The sequence below is a fragment of the Macaca nemestrina genome, unplaced genomic scaffold, assembly GCF_043159975.1.
Source record: "Macaca nemestrina isolate mMacNem1 unplaced genomic scaffold, mMacNem.hap1 Scaffold_43, whole genome shotgun sequence".
Lineage (NCBI taxonomy): Eukaryota > Metazoa > Chordata > Mammalia > Primates > Cercopithecidae > Macaca > Macaca nemestrina.
Genome location: NW_027257672.1, coordinates 581,565 through 599,507, shown reverse-complemented (window position 1 = coordinate 599,507; position 17,943 = coordinate 581,565). Strand labels below are relative to the sequence as shown.

The 17,943-nt window shown below is 42.2% G+C and overlaps 1 protein-coding gene across 15 annotated transcripts in view; it reads right to left on the bottom strand.

The window, feature by feature from the left end:
- The window catches only part of LOC139361328 (disco-interacting protein 2 homolog C-like), a 142,692-nt gene that overhangs the window by 76,972 nt on the left and 47,777 nt on the right, over window positions 1–17,943 (bottom strand). For 3 of the 15 annotated variants that reach the window (XM_071089944.1, XM_071089946.1, XM_071089951.1), the window contains exons 1-2: window positions 11,676–12,452; window positions 10,682–10,807 (exon numbers count right to left, since the gene is read on the bottom strand). In XM_071089944.1, the coding sequence (XP_070946045.1) occupies window positions 10,682–10,703 (22 nt within the window). In that variant the 5' untranslated portion in view covers window positions 10,704–10,807; window positions 11,676–12,452. The other 12 variants (XM_071089945.1, XM_071089952.1, XM_071089953.1 and 9 more) reach the window with 10 other exon arrangements.

Genomic DNA, 17,943 nt, shown 5'->3' with positions numbered 1-17,943 from the left:
TTAAATTAATCAGCTGCAAAATGCCTTTTAACCACTTCAGACAACAGGTTCATAAGTTCTGGGGAATAGGACCTGGGTATCTTGGGGGAAAGGCTTTGTTCCGTCTGCTACATAGTAGTTTGTTCTTTCACTGAGAAACGTTACATCTGTAAAACTCTTATATTCAGATTGCATAAGGCACCTGTAACCCATAAGATGACAACCAACCCATTTACAACATGAGCAAAAAATCTGAACATTTTACCAATATATACAAATGGCTATGAATAGGAATTAGCACATTAAAAGCTAATAAGCACATTAAAAATGCTTAGCATCATTCATTGTTGCAAAGTAAATACACAATGATATACCATTCCACATCAATTAGAATGACAAAAATAAAAATAACAGTAACTATTGGTGGTGATGATGTGGAGAAACTGGGATGAGCATATGCTGCTGGTGGAAATGTGAAATGGTGCAGTTATTTTGTAAATAATTTGGCAGTTTTTAAAAAGCTAAACCTAAACTTACAATAAGACTCAATCATGCTACTTGGCATCCACTTAAGATAAAAGAAATTATATGCATACACAAAGATATGTACATTAATGTCAATGGCAGCTGAATATGGAAACAATGAATAACCAACTGGTAAATGAATAAACAGAATGTGTCATATCTATCAAATAGAATATAAATAAATAAGAAATAAACTACTGGTGCATGGTACAGCAAGGACTTCAAAACAGATAAAGGAGGCATAGAGAAGTGTGTACATTGTATGATTTTATATCATAAAATTATAAGATCATAAAAAAACCAAAAACCATAAAATCAGAGTAAAATATTCTATGATTTTATATTCTAGAAAATTTAGAGTGCACTGTTATGATTTCTAGGGTTCTTTTCCGTAGAGCTAACCTTTCATCTGATATCCTTTGCAATCAGCCAAGTACATTCTTTAGCACGTTTATAGTGTAGTTCTGCTGATAACACATTCTCTCAGCTTTCATATTTGGGAATGTGTTGTTTCACCCCTGTTTATAAAGGAGATTTTCCCTGGATATGAGTTGACAGGCCTTTCTCCTGCTTTTAGTGCTTTAAAAAAATGTCTTTCCATGGTCTTCTGGTCTCCACTGTATCTTCACAGAAGTCACGCGTTTTTGAAATGCTTCTCTGGTATGTAACGTGTCTTTTCCTTCTGAGTCCTTTCAGGATCTCCTCTTAATCTTGGGATTTCAGTACTTTGGCTATCATGAACTCGGATGTGCTTCTTGTTATACTTGTTCTGCTTGGAGTTCACTGAACTTCTCGGGGCCGGACACAGGTGTTTGACATCAATCTGAGAAAATTTTGACTCCTTTTTTCAAAGGTTCTTGCTCTTCTCTCTCTTTTCCTTCTTGTATTACAAGTATATTGACGTATCACAGGAGCTTGAGGTTCTGTTGGCTTTCCTTTCATTTTGTTTCTCTGGGCTTCACTTTGGTTAATTCCTTTTCATCTCCCTTCGAGCCCACAGACTTCATCTTCCTTCTCCAACCTGTTAAGCCCATCAGCGCCATTTCATCTCAGTGTCATATTTTCCAGCTTCATAGTGATGTCTCATGTATACCCTATATATGCACAGCGTCTCCTATCATGGACATTGCCTACCAGACTGGTACATTTGTCACAACTGATACTTCTACAGTGAAACATCATTACCACTCCAACTCCATCATTCACATCAGGGTTCATTCTTGGTGTTGTACAATATATGGCTCTGGACAAATGCATAACATGTATCCACTATTACAGTATCATACAGAGATCACATACTAAAAATTCTCCTGCTCTGCCTATTCATCCCTGCCTCCCCCTGGCAACAACTGATCTTCTTACAGTCTCCATAGTCTTGCCTTTTCCAGGATGTTGTAAAGCTGGAATCATACAACAACCTTTTCAGATTGCTTCTTTCACTTAGCAATATGCCCTTTAAGTTTCCTCCGTGTCTTTTTATGGATAGCTCATTTATTTTCAGCCTCAAATAATATCCCATTGTCTGGATGTACCACAGCTCACTTATACATTCACCTACTGAGGGGCATTTTGGTTGCTTCCAAGTTTTGACAACTATGAATAAGGCTGCTCTAAATATCTACTTGCAGGCTTTTGTGTGTAGACATAAGTTTTCAACTGCTTTGAGCAAATGCCAAGGAGTGTAATTGCTTTATCATACGGTAAGAGTATAGTTAGTTTTGTAAGAAACCACCAATCTGTCTTCCTAAAGGCTGTTCTATTTTTATTAAGACCCGCCATGAATGAGAGAGAATTCCCACAGCTCCACATCTTCACAGGCTTTGGTGTTGATAGTGTTCTGGATTCTGGTGTAGTGATATCTTACTGTTGCTTTCATCTGCATTTCTCTATGACACGTGATGTGAAGCATCATCTCATACGTCGATTTGCCATCTCTATATCTTCTTAGATGAGGCATCTGTTAGTCTTTGACCCATTAATGTGATGAATTACGTTAATTGGCTTTTCAATGTTAAACCGGCTTTGGATACGTGAAATTCCATGTGGTTTTAGTGCACAATTTTTGCTAGATTTGCTAATATTTTATTGAAGATTACTGCATCTATGTTCATGAGAGATGTTCTGTAGTTTTCTTGTAATATTTTGTTATAAAATGGTATTTGATATTAAAATGATGCTGGCTCTATAGAATGAGTTAAGAAGTATTCCTCAGCTTCTATGTTCTGAAAGAGATTGTAGATAATTGGTATAATTTCTTCTTAGATATTTGGTAGAATTCACCAGTGAACCCATCTGGGCCTGGCACTTCCTGTTTTGAAAGGTTATTAACCACTGATTCAATTTAACAGATACAGGCCCATACAGATCGTTTCTTCCTGTTCAAATTTTGGCAAATTCTGTCTTTAAAGAAATTGGTTCATTTCATCCACGTTATCAAATTCGTGGCCATAGAGTTATTCATAATTTTTATTATCCTTTTAATGTCCATGGGATCTGTAGTTATGTCCCTTATTTCATTTCTGATATTGGTAATTTATCTGCTGTATTTCTTTTTCTTGTTAGAGGCTTACAGATTTTCTCTCAAAGAACCAGCTTTTGGTTTCATTGATTTTTCTCTACTGATATTCTGTTTTCAATGTATTGATTTCTGCTCTTTCATTATTTGTCTCCTGCTTAGAATTTAATTGGATGTTCTTTTTCTAGTTTTCGAAGGTGGAAGCTGATTGATTTTAGATCTTATTTTTAACGTATGCATTTAAATCTATAAATTTCCCTATAAACATTACTGTCACTGCAGCTCACAAATTTTAACAAGTTTTCATTTTCATTTACTTCAAAAATTCAAAGAAATCTTTAGGTTTCTTCCTTGAACAATGTATTATGTATAAGTGTACTGTTTAATATCCTAATATATTTTCCAGTCGTCCATTATTGATTTCTACTTTACTGTGGTTGAGAACATACTTGTTTGATTCCTATTCTTTTAAATGTGTTAAGGTGTGTTTAATGGACCACAACATGGTATGTCTTGGTGAATGTTGTGTATTCTGCTGCTGTTGGAGGAAATAGTCTATAAACTTCAGTTATATACAGTTGACTGAGGATGCCGATTTCAATTTTGTCCTTACTGCTTTTCTGGCTACTGAATTGGTCCATTTCTGATAAAGGGGTGTTAACGTCTCCAACTATAAAAGTGGGTTAATTATTTCTCCTTGAAATTTATCAGTTTTTACTTTGGAATTCTGATACTTTGTTAGCAAAAGTACATTTAAGGATTGTTACATCTTCTTGGAGTATTGACCTCTTTATTATGTAATAGTCATCTCTGGTAACTTTCCTTGATGTAAAGTCGACTCTGTCTAAAATTAATATCACCACTTCCATTTTTCAAAATGAGTGTTGGCCGGGCACGGTGGCTCATGCCTGTAATCCCAGCACTTTAGAAGGGCAAGGCAGAATGATCACCTGAGGTCAGGAGTTCAAGACCAGCCTGGCCAACACGGTGAAATCCCATCTGTACAAAAATAGAAAAAATAAATAAATTACGCAGGCATGACGACAAATGCCTGTAATCCCAGCTACTCGGGAGGCTGAGGGAGAATCACTTGAACCTGGAAGGCAGAGGTTGCAGTGAGATATCAGGCCATTGCACACCAAAAAATTAGTGTTAACATTTATATCTTTTGCCATCCCTTTACTGTTGATCTATATGTATGTCTTTATATCTAAAGTGGATTTCTTATAGATAATATATAGTTCGGTGCATTTGGACTGACATTGAAAGTAATAATATACAGTTGAATTAACATCTACCATATTTGTTACTATTTTCTATTTGTTGCCCTTGTTCTTTGTTTTTGTCTTTCACTTTTTTTTCCTTGTGGTCTTTATTGAGCATATTCTATGATTTATTTTCTTTCCTTTCTTAGCATATCAGTTACTTTTTTTTTTTTTTTTTTAAGTGGCTGCCTTGGAATTTGCAATATAAATTTACAAGTAACCCAAGTCCACTTTCAAATGACACTACACTGGTTTCTTGATAATGCAAGCACACTATAATAACAAAATAACCCTAATTCCTAATTGCTCTCTCCCATCCCTTGGGTATCACTGCTCTCATTCATTTCACTTATATTTAAGTGTGTGTATATGACATATACATAAGCATATAATACAGTATATTTACTGTCGCTATTATGAATGAACTGTTAAGTTAGATCTGTTAAGAAAAATGAAAGATTTTCTTCTACCTTCACTATTTCTTCTTTAATGCTTTTTCTTTTTCTATTTATTTTTTTAAACAGACAAGGTCTTTCTCTGTTGCCCAGGCTGGAGTGGAGCAGCATCATTATAGCTCACCGCAGCCTTGAACGGGATCCTGGGCTCAAGAAGTGACCCGTCTCAGCCTCTCAAAGTAGCTGGCACTATAGGTGTTGGCCACCACGTTTGGCTTTTTTTTAATGAGACAGAGTCTCACAACGTTGCCCAGGCTGGTCTCAACTAAGCGGCCTCCAGCTCTACTCCCATCTTTGCCTCCCAGAGTGTTAGGATGACAGCTGTGAGCCCTGTAAACAGACTGTGCTCTTCCTTTCTTTGTGCACAGCTGAGTTACTGACCTCTACTATTTTCTCTAGAGAACTTTGAACATTTTTTGCAAGGCAGGTCTACCGGCAACAAATTTTTCAATTTTTGTCGGAGAAGGTCTTTTCTTTTTCTTCACTTTTGAAAGATAATTTCACAGAGTATAGACTTCTAGGTTAATGGAATTTTTTTCCTCTCAATAGTTTAAATACTTCACTCCACTTCTTGCTTTCATGGTTTTTGAGGGGAAGTTGAAAATAATTCTTATCTTTGATCCTCCATAGGGAAGGAGATTACTCTGGTTTCTTTGCTTTTTAATCTTTGATTCACCATAGTTTCAATATTTTATGCCCAAATAGAGTTTATTTTTGTTTTGTTTTTGTCGTCATCGTTTTTACATTTATCCTTCTTGGTGTTTCTTGAGCTTCCTGGATCTATGGTTTGGTGTCTGGCATTAATCTGAGGAAATTCAGCTATTACTGTTACAAATATTTCTTCTGTTCCTCTTTCTTCCCCCTTGTATTACCGTTATGCATATTTTATGCCTCTGTGGAAGTCCCATAGTGCTTGGATACTCCGTTCTTTTTTGCTTTTCAGCTCTGGAGGTTGGAGTTGGGTATTTCCCTTTCTCCCAGGTCAGAAGGCTCTGATAAAATCCCACCAGGTTAGTCTCCACTTAACTAGCTTCTCAGGAAGGTGGACCTAGTGAAGAGTGCACTTGCATATTGAAAAATGATTCCTATTCTCTTTCCCCTGTAGTAAGTATGAGGGGATTTTTCTCTGATGTTTACTTCGAGAACCTGATTGAGCTTCTGATGATACAACTCACAAAAGCATGAGACCCATATGCACAGGCCTCCTGGAGGTTTTAACTCTCAGACGTGGCCACACCTCACCACAGCAATTTGTCAATTCCAGTTCAGGGTTTCCAATCCCAGCGTGGGTTCCTTGGAGCATTGTGCTCCAGTGTATGGTGATTCATCTGCTTTACCTGTCCAGCCAATCTGGGGACAGTGGCTTGCCGGTGACCTCACGTCTCTTGCAGGTTTAAGAAGAGCTGCTGATTTTTCAGTTTGCTCAGCTTTTTACCTGTGAGGAGGGAGTGACAATTCTCAAGATTATCGTGTACATAACCTGAAATTCCCCAACTCCATTATAGTGAAAAGTGTCTTCCCTTCCTCTGGCTCAAGAATTAAAATATTTTCATTCTCTGACACGTTGTACTCTGATTCCCTAAATATTTATAATTGCAGATTTAAAAACTCAGTTTTCTGCTGTATCAGACATGTAGACTGGCACTTTCCAACAGAATTATGAGAGTCCTGTTATAGAACTTGAAACCTTCCTTGTAGCCTCATAACCTTCCTTGTAGCCTCATATAAATATATAAACAGGTATAATTAATTTTACTGGTATATTTTTAACTCAAAATGCTCATACTATACTTGCAATAAGAAATACAAATAGGCCGGATGCGGTGGCTCAAGACTGTAATCCCAGCACTTTGGGAGGCCGAGGCGGGTGGATCACGAGATCGGGAGATCGAGACCATCCTGGCTAATACGGTGAAACCCCGTGCCTACTAAAAATACAAAAAATTAGCCAGGCGTGGCAGCGGGCAGCAACTTGGGAGGCTGAGGCAGGAGAATGGCATGAACCCGGGAGGCGGAGATTGCAGTGAGCCGAGATCACGCCACTGCACTCTAGCCTGGGCAACAGAGCTAGACTCCGTCTCAAATTAAAAAAAAAAAACAAATACAATATTTTCTATTTTTTATATTAACTGGCATGTCTTTCACGCAGCAAATCCAGTTCAGACCAGGCACACGTCATGTGCTCAGCCGCCGCATGTGGTGAGTGACAGAGACCATCCTGCATGTGTGTGCACTTTTTACTGCCTTTTTCTTGACCACAGATTCTACCCCCCGTTTCTCTGTGTATGCGGTGATTATTTGCTGAATATTACACATTGTGGGTAACTTGTTGAGCACACTCAGGATCCCTAACCTCCCTCTGAAGCTTTCCAGCTCTTGTTTTAGCAGTTAGCACAGGCACGGCTGGGTCATCGTGACATGGGCAGGCTTGGTTGGATTCGCTGTTGGTGTGAATCTGTGGAGAGCTCCCATCCTGCACCCACTTGGGTCTCCCCCTCCTGGACGTGGTAAGATGGCCATGCTCCGCCCACACCTGAGCTCTCTCTGATCTCCCCCTCCCGGACATGGTAGGACGGCCATGCTCCGCCACACCTGAGCTCTCTCTGATCTCCCCCTCCCGGACATGGTAGGATGGCCATGCTCCGCCACACCTGAGCTCTCTCCGAGCTCCGCCTTCTGGATGTGGTAGGATGGCCATACTCCGCCCACACCTGAACTCTCGGCACCACGGTCTGCAGGTGTTCTCCAGAGGGCAAGTGTACTGTGGGTGCATCTCATTCATTCTCCTGCCCTCGCCCTCAGGTTCTGGCTGGTACAGCTGTGGTCACAGACTAAAAACAGCCACCTCATTCGTTTTGTGCAGTTTTACAGTTGTTTAGGGCAGATGGGTGATTTGGGTCCCTGTTCTCTCATCATGGCTAGAAGTAGTTTTGGCAAATTATTCTTTTATCTTTACATTCGGAAACTAAAGGAAAGTTTCACCCATAAAATACTAGCGTTGCGACAATCCTAATGAGAGTTTCTCCAGAAACTAGGATCCAGGTCAGCAGCCAGTCATTTCATAGAAGATAAACTTCAAGAACATTCTCTGAAGGGCAATGAAACTGAGTAAGATCTAACCACTGTTACCAACAACCAAGAAAAATAGGTAAGAAAATGCAGCTAAGATTTGGATCAAGTAAGTACGGTAATAAACATGCAAACTATCGCTAAGCACAAATAGGCTGGGAGTAAAAAATTTTTATGATATTGACATTTACGATTTTACAAAACTGCCCCATATGATATATCAAGAGGACTCCTGATGAAAATTTACAAGGGATGCTTTATGGCTGATATAAAACTGTTGGTCAAATCCAAATATTTCACAAAAATAACATTTCAAATAATATTCTTTTATATTTTGCAGACATCTGTACAAGGAGGTTATTCATCACACATGACCCAGTAACATTTGTCAGCGGTTGGATTCAATACGAGAAATAAGCAAATAACCGTAACCGCACTGTTTCTTCCATTTCAAAGTCTTTTCTCTTATACAAAGTGGTCAAGAAAAATGCCCGTTGCCTTACATACTGGTTAGTGCCAAAAATTTGGTTTAAAATATTTCAACCCTTGAAATATTTTACGTCCATGTTGTTAGTTACACAAAGAACACATACAAATACAATTATTTTGCCATAAGTTTTGGCAAATTATAACCATTAACTAAACAAACAGGAGTAAGCATGTTATTTTTGAGATAGGGTCTTGCTCTGTTGCCCAGGCTGGAGTGCAGTGGCACGATCATGGCTCACTGCACCCTGATCCTCCCACTCCAGCCTCCCGAGCAGCTGGGACCACAGGCACACACCACCATTCCTGGCTGATTTCTGTATGTTTTGCAGGGATGGGCTTTGGAATGTTGCCCAGGCTAGTCTCAAATGCTGGGAACTCAAGCAATCTGCCTGCCTTGGCTTCCCAAACTGCTGAGGTTAGAGGCATGAGCCACCATGCCTGGCCTAATCATTTTTAAAGAGTCTGCATTTATTATCGTTATTTTTTTCTAATTGAGATGGGGGTCTTGCTCTGTTGCCCCGGCTGGAGTGCAGTGGTGCCATCTCAGCTGACAGCAACCTCTGCCTCCCGGGCTCAAGTGATTCTCCCACCTCAGCCTCCCAAGTAGCTGGGACTACAGGTGCACACCACCAGGCTCAGCTAATTTTTTGTACTTTTGGTGAAGACAAGATGTACAAAAGGCATTTCTGTACATTTTGCCATGTTGTCCAGGCTGACCTTGAACCCTTGGGCTCAAGCCATACACCTGCCCTGGGTTCCCAAATTACTGGAGTTATAGGCATGAGCTATCGTGCCCAGTCCTTCATTATGTGCTGTGGCTTAATATTAAAATAAGGAAAGGGAGGAGCCCAAGGGAGCACGTTGGCAGAAAGGGCTCCCTTGTCAACAACTTGCTAGCACGGCATTCACTCCCTTGCCTGGCTGGCACTGCGTTCTTTAGATGAAGAACACGTTATGTGTCAATGAGAAACAGAAACAACATAGGAACACCCTGTCTCTACAAACACTTAAAAATTAGCTGGGTGTGGTGGCGAGCACCTGTGGTCCCAGCTGCTTGAGGTTGAAGTGGGAGGACCGCGTGAGCCCAGGTGGTCACAGCTGCAGTGAGCCAAGAGCTGCCATCATGATGCTGAATTCCAACCTTGGTGACAGAGCAAGACCTTGTCTCAAAACAAAAAGCAACGAAAACCCAAAATGATGCACTCTAAGTTCTGTCCTTTAAATTCCAGTACCTTCATTTGTAAAGGTATGTAAAGGTGAAACTCAGGAGCTGCCTGTAGTAATGTGGACGTACGCTTGACCTCAGCTCTGATCTGAAGCACGTCCTTCTGTCTCACTGCTTGCCAAGACTAAGCTAAATTTCAGAAGTAAAAATACTCCCGAAAATGTTGTACATTTTCAACTATTCGTATTGTACCTTAAGTTTCTTTGGTATTGGAGCAAAAATACTGGGTCATTTAAAGTGATATGTAGCTTCAACGTGGGATGTAAGGTGATTCAGGTCCTTTGAGAAGACAAGCTTGCAACAACGGCATGAATAATGTTGGAATCAAAATCACAGAAACTAAACACCAAATAGCATAGGTTCAATCCATGTCTCTAACAAGTATCTGGATAACTAAACTTTCTGCTTTACTTGGGTGTGAAGATCATGAAATGTAGTTTATAATTATTTGGGCAGAGAAAATAGAGAATTGGGGTAGTTATGTAAAATTCAAGATTAAAGAAAAGCAGTATTATATAGCAGAAATATAAATTGGCTATTACCTTCAGTAATTTAGATCAGGGGTTGGCAGGTCCCTGCACCAAATCTGGTCCGTTGTTCTTGTAAATAAAGTTTTATTGGTACACAGTCATACGCACTTGCTGTCACCCATGGCTGAGGGCAGAGTTGAGTGGTTGTAAGAGACCTTATGGCCTGCAGGAACTAAAATACTAGCTGGCACCTTGCAGGCAAAGTTTATGACCTGATTCGGGTAGCTGCCTAAACTGTCCAATTCGCTTGTTCTAAAACAATCCAACAATGTAGCACACTTATCTGAAGATTTGAGAATATGCATGCAACAGCCTAATCAGAAGAAAAGTCCAATTCCACCCATAGGGTTACAAACTCTTCCCTTTTCCCTACAAGGAATTAAGTGAATAAAACTGTGTGAGATTTTACTGGTATGTATCATATGTATCAATCTTGATGAAAAGTTAAAAATGTGTATTTATACAGATACATAGTGTTACTTTTCATGCACTGTTTTCGGACTTCTGGTTCACAAAATCTGCACTTCTGCACCATGATTTTGAAGGCAAAAACCCAACTTCTGGGCTAGCGGTCAATTCTGAGGCGCCCAGCATGTTCAGGAGGCAGCGTCGGGGAGCGTGTCCCTTACCTGGAGGGGTGTAGGCGTCCATGGAGGTCTACACGACCAGGGACCTGCGTTGGGAAGGCATAGGCACCGCCATCTTCTGCTCTTTGTGTCTGGCCAGAGCCGCCTGGACAGCTTCCGTGTGGACGTCTGAAATGGAGAGAGCTCAGTCACTCAGTGCTCAGCTTAGGTCCCAGAGGCCAAGCTGCACCCTCCTCTCTGTCCCCGCAGCACGGTTCATCCACCTTCTGAAACTCACCAACAGATGGGTGGGTGAGGAAAGAAAATCAGTGTTTACAGTTCCATAAAGACATTAAAATTTATTCACAGACTTTTAATTATTCATTTTATTACTGTAGAATCCATATCCGCAAGCAAACACTGGGTGTAAACTGCACTGAGATTTTTCTTTTTAGGGTGAATGCACCTTGATCTTTCTTTGGAGATTCTTTGTAGGTCACACGTTTGAGCCTCCAAATCCTTTCACTGTACCGCTGAGAGGCGTGTGCACGCCTCGCACCCCAACTCACACAGCCACGGTCGCAGCTCAGCTCAACACCGGCCATGGGCCAGGACTGTGTTGGCTATGGATATGGTTTGGCTGTGTCCCCACCCAAATCTCAACTTGAATTCTACATCCCAGAATCCCCATGTGTCGTGGGAGGGACTTAGGGAGAGGTAACTGAATCACTGGGTCCCATCTTTCCTGTGCTATTCTCGTGATAGTGAATAAGTCTCATGAGATCTGATGGCTTATCGGGGTTTCCGCTTTTGCTTCTACCTCGTTTTCTCTTGCTGCTGACATGTAAGAAGTGCCTTTCGCCTCCCACCATGATTCTGAGGCCTCCCCAGCCATGCGGAACCGCAACGCCAACTAAATCTTTTTCTTCCCAGTTTCGGGTATGTCTTTATCAGCAGCATGGAAATGGACTAAAACAACCATTAAGACATTTTGTGGCTATTAACCCATTACATTAATTCCACACATTCACTGAATGCCTTCTCTGTAAGTCCTTACGGGTTGGGGTCGCAGTGGTGATAAGGCAGACAGTCTCATGGCATCTCACGCAGGCCACTTCTTAAGGGATGAGACAAGTGATAGATGGGCTAGAGAATTAAAGCAGAGACAGATGCAGCAGCAACTCCAAACTGTGAAGCCAGGGAAGAACCCTCTTAACACAGAATCAGAACAACAGGAATGAAACATACCGGCTGTCAAGACGAGAATCTTCGAGACACAGGCAAAAATCCGCTCAAAGGCCCTAAACTGTCAGTGAGAACGGTGTTAGCAGAATAAAACCACCACCACCAAAAATGGCCAGCGTGAGTGAAGACGAGTTGGGGCAGTTTTCTCTGAAGCTGCGAGAATGATCCCACTGAAAGAGAATCAGACGTGGCTTTCTGGCTTAAAACCCCCAAGCTGCCACCTGAGACAGGACCCAGACCCTCAGCATCACGCCCACAAGCAGCTCATCGCACTGCTTGGTCTTGTCAGCCTTTGTGCACACTTCTCTCCCTAACTAGATAAAGAGCCTGGTCATCTGGCCACTATTTCTAATTCCCAGGTCAAAAACCATTATGTGACTGACTTGGCTCATGGCCGAAAACTGAAGGGATCAATGAGGTGACAGTCCACTCACTTGCACAAATCGCTTTTTGTTTTGCATATTCTCCGTTTTAAACTTTTTGGATGTAATTTCAAAGACACAGAAAATCTGCAAGACCAGCGTAGCGAATTCCCACATAACTTACCAGGCTCAACTTAGGCCCAACTGCTCCTATCTTACATCACTGCTTTCCCCCCTTCCCCATGAATTTTCTAAGTCAAATGAAAATAAATATCAGATACTATATCCTTCCATACCTAAATGTTTCAATGTATTTCCCAAACACAAGGATATGCTCTCACATTCACTTTCCTCAAGATCCGGAAATTTAACTGTCATATACAAAGTTCACTTTCAAATGCTGTCAACTGTCTCCATAATTTTCTTACTTTGTCTTTTTCTACGATCCAATCCAGGATGATGAATTGATTTGTCATGTGATTTTTACCCGTCCAGCATCCAAGTTTCTCAGGTTTTGTGTTTCCTGAAATTGGAAATGTTAAAGAATACAGGTCAGTTATTTCACAGCTTGTCCTTTATTTTGGTATCTTCCGGACTAGACTCAGGAGTATGCATTTTAGCAGGGACACCGCAGAAGTGTGTCTTACGTGACAATGTTAACATCGGCAACTCAGTGAAGGTGGTGCTTAAGTGCCTCCAAAGCAAAGATGCTACTTCTCGCGTTGAAATTAAGATTTGGGAGGAGACACCCTGACACTATGTGCATATTCTGTTTTCCATGAATTCTCCACTACTAGTTTTAGCATCCACTGATTTCCTGTCATTCCTTCTAAATCATTAGATCTTCCATATTCACTGAAAAATAATTTTATCTTTCAGCATTCATTTACATATGTCCATATATACTCACGGAGTCTGGCTTCGTGGGTTATGATTCATAGTTACAATGGTTTGTTCTGTTGCTCAACCGGTCCCAGATTTGACACCGGATTCCCCAGCCCTTAGACCAGGGCTCCTTCTAGTGAAGAACGGAGTTTGGAAGCTAAGAGTGGGCACCGGGTGCTGCTGGGCATTGCCGGCAAGTAGAACACACACACGCATGTACACGCATGTGCACCCACACCCATCCACAGGCACTTCTATCCCTGTCTACATCTGTCGGGAGCCACCAGCTGATACTTGTACCTCCTGCTGCAACCTAATCCCACGTGATCCATTCCAGGCTTTGGCCTTTTCTTATTTCTACCTCTTATCAAGAAAGAAACCTGGCACCTGCAGCACTCAATATATTCACTGATTTATTAAGCTTATTTGCTTAAGTCTGGAGATACAGAAATGCTTTCAGAATTGCTATCTAATACCACGGTGAAAAATCTATCGAGTTCAGTGCTAATTTGTAATTATTTTTTCATTGTTTTTTTGGAAGGTAGGGAGTACAAAGTATACACAGTGAAATGTTCAGATCTTGAGTACACTTGGCGCATTTCGATAAATGGAAATCTATTACCCTAATCAAATCTTTTGCATCAAAGTTCCCACAAGTCCCCTCCCAGTCAATCCCAGCCCTCAAGAGACAGCCACTGTTCATTCTCGAGGAGTGTTCTTGGCGCTCTTCCGTCACCCGAGATTCGCATAGATTCTCCATTGTCACATGGACTCCACGGCGTGGTGTTCACTCTCTGCTCAGTTCAAGGCTCCTGGAACTCATCCCCGTTGTCTGTTTTGGTTTCAGCATTTTGTACGTTTTTCCTGCTGGGAACTAGGACAATGTATGAATATATCAGAATTTGCTCATGTTTCTCCAGATGAGAGAGATTTATGTTGTTTCCAGTTCTTGGCTATGACAATTTACTCTGGAGATAATGTGCATTCTTTTACAAGGACACACATTTTCTGCTCTCCTTGGTGAACGTCTACAGCATACCTGCTGGGCCATATGGTAAGTGTACACATTTTAAAGAAACTGCCACATTTGCTGATGTGGCTGTGCCATTTTAAGTCTCCATCAGTCTGAGATCCAGTCTGTCATATCTTCACCAGCACCTGCTACTGTCCTCCCTTCTCCACTCTTGTGAAGGGGAACCTCGTGGGTTTAAGTTGTACTTACCCAATGACTCCCTGGTGAGCACCTCTCATGGGCCACTGGGCATCTGTATACATCTGTTGCGAAGAGTCCATCTTGCATGCTTGCAAAATTCACACCATTTCTGGTTGTTTGTACATTTCCTAAAATGTTCTAAATAAGGCCCTGTGTCTTCTGTACATCAAGCATCTCCCCCTGCTTCCAAGTCTTTATGCCTTTTAGTTCTCCTAACTAACTTCACGGACGAGGGCCCCAGTGTGCACCATGCGAACCTGAAGCACGGAGAATGGCCATGCTCCTGACACCCCTGACTGTGGGCAGAGCTCCCCGGCTGCCACCACCGAGGAGGGGGGTCAGCTCTTGTTTTTCAGGAGTGGCCTTTATCAAATGGAGAAAGTTCCCTTCTGTTCCTGATGTGATAGGAAATTCGTATAAGGACTATTAAATTTCAACAGATGTTTTCCAGTGTCTACTGGGAGGATAAAATGGGGTTTCTGCTTTATTTTTTGTTAATGTGGTGAATTACATTGATTTTTGAATGATGAGCCAAATGTGCAATGCAAAACTACAGATCATGAGAACAAACTCTAAGTGTTCATGGTATTCTTATCCCTTTTACATATTTCTGGGTTTGATTTAGTAAGAATTTGTTCAAAGCTTTGGCATCTGTATGTCAACAAGAGTGAAAGGCGTGAGATTTTGCCTCACATGCAAACTAACAAAGGGGGCCAGCACCACCCCAATGCACTGAAAGAGCCAGGACATTTCCAGGCCAGAAACAAAGGGCTTGTCACACACAGTGGGGCAGCAGGACCCACTCACCCCTGTCGATATTCAGGATCACACAGTGGGGCAGCAGGACCCACTCGCCCCGGTCAATACTCAGCAACGTCCTGTATCCCTGTACAACGACAAGATGTTATTTAGGCAAAACAAAATTAACGATCATGTAAAGAACTGCTTACATTTTTCTCTTCTGAGAAAATTTGTTTTTAGCAACCATGGCTCTCAAGGCACTCACTTGCACATTATACATAATACTGCTTGTGGCCAAAGTCATGGTACCTTCCTATTCTTATTTACCAAGAGTTCTGAAAGGTGAGTATTTTAAAGAGAAAAGAGGTATGTGGCTTACCCCAGGCTAAGGAGTGAGTTAGCTGGACAATTCTTGTGAAATATGTGCTTTTTCTAATTAGAAAATCTGAGAACAAGGTATCAGTGTGAGTCTGTTATCTCCATGAAGGAGTGAAATGGATGCTGGGAAATTGAAGGAGCTTCAGAACGGGAATCTCACAACCTCAAATGGGGAGACCAGCAATTGGGAAAGCAGTCACTCTGATTCATGGAGTTTTCGGAGATTCACGTCCACTCCGTCCTGCATTTGAGCGACTTTTCTTCTTGTGATGTGGACCCGATAGAAGAGAGGTCCCACGTAGACATTCGGCATTTGTGAGGGTCTGGCACCGTGACTCACTTCTACAGATTTAACATGTTTGTGTATAAATTACAATGGCTCAACTCTATAAAAACTGATAGCAGTTATGGATCAATTACCTCGTTTCTCACTTGGGCCACACTTCCTGTTTCTGCAAGAACATATCGCTTGGCTAGAAGGCACGATGTTGACATTGAAAGGAAAAAGGACCTTGTATAAAAATGATGTAGAGAATTCTTCTCAAAGGCCACTGGGACACACACTGTGTTGGTGACCAGCTGTCTACCGGCGCGGCAGCGAGACAGACAGAGCTCCACGCGTGAGCAGTCACAGCTCCCGTGACCCACACCAAGACCCCCAGGGTGATGAAAGGCCAACCAGCAGCCTTGGAACGTACACTTCCTTCCCAAAATAGCTTCCCGAGAAACAACAAACAGTGATAATTGCAGGCATTTCTATGACTGGGAAGCAAGAAACCCTCCCAGTCCTGTTCCTTCTACACCACATCCAGAACAGGCGTACAGCCGGTGTAGAAAGCTCCCAAGGCCTGAACAGATCATTCGATTCTAATTCAGACTGACCTAATCTCTGCAGTGCAGTCCTACAAACAGACTTTCCAAAAGTTACCAAACCACTACCTCAAACCTCATGCTTTCTCTGCTTCGAAAGAGGACATGCGGCTCGGTTTATACAGCCACCAGAACACACACAGGGTATTATCTTATTGCCCTTCAGTGCCAAGAAGAATCCTGTGGTCTCTCACAGTAAAAACAAAACCACATCCACCACAACCCAGCTTTTCAAGTTGCAGGGAGTTTTACAGCCTCTTTCTATGTCGTCTTCCTTTTTGCCCCAAACTGGATATTCTTTTTACTTTCTCCTTATTTCCTGAATATAATTTGATCAATATAATCAAAGTGCTTGTGTTAGAAGCAACTTTACTTAAAAAGAATTCAAAGAAGTACATCAAAATATTAAGAGTAGCCATTTCAGGGTGACGAGAGAACAATATATTGTTTTTGTTCATTATTTCCAACATTTGCGAAGTTTTTTGCCTTGAGTGTAGTCACTTTTGCAATCAGAGGTTACAGTGCTTGATGGAATGAGGCCATGAAGCGCACACACCACCGAGTTTCTAACACAGAGCAATCTGTGAGGAAGGATGGAGACACAGGAAAGGTTCATTTTAAAGCAATGCAAGTGTTTTTTTCATAAAGGCAAAAGACATTTTTTAAAGTGTTTGCATCATACACAAGTCTGCTAAATTTGGTCAAAAAACAGAGAAAACAGTAACAGAAGAACACTTTAGCCCACAAGGAGACCAGCACACCCAGCTCGAGACCACTCCAGATGAGGCGTGGAGAGTGGTTTCCTCACAGCTGACCCACAGGATCGGGTAACACAAGCAGAAGGGAAACATGGGGACCACAGAGACATCAGACTGTGGACTTCATAGCAAGAGACAGCAACACAAACTAGCGGAGTAATTAAAAACTATGGTAAAAAGAGGTCCACATTCTATTTTAACCTGAAATCAGTGGCACGGGGACCACCACACCACCCTGCAGTTGCCTCCTCCCTCCCCCACACACAGCAGCCTCCTGGGACAACATCCTACTTCCAACTTGCAGCTGCCTCCCGTCCCACCCCCCCACAGTGGCCCCCTACAACATCATCCTACTTCCACCCTGCAGCTGCCTCCCATCCCCAACACACAGCAGCCTCCTGGGACAACCTCCTACTTGCCGGCCACAGCCTGGAGCCCCCAAAGCATGGAGGGGCTTAGCGAGCCACACAACATTCCCCCTTCACACCTGGGAAGTCAGCCCCTCACTGAAGTGGGTCCTGCGCCCACCAGCTGTGCACGATCAGAGGTGTGAGGTTACGGACCTGGTCACCCACTGTGCAGAGAGGCGTGAGGTCATGGACCTAGTCGCCCGTTGTGCACGATCAGAGGTGTGCAAGGTTCCAGACCTGGTCACCTGCTATGCACAATCAGAGGTGTGAGGTGATGGACCCGGTCACCCGCTGGGTATGAATAGAGGTGTGGGTGGTTAGTGACCTGGTCACCAGCTCTGCACAATCAGAGCCATGCCAAGTTACAGACCTGGTCACCAGCTGCACCCAATCAGAAGCTTTTGAGGTTAGGGACCTGGTCACCTGCTGTGCACAGAAGTGTGAGGTTATGGACCTCGTCACC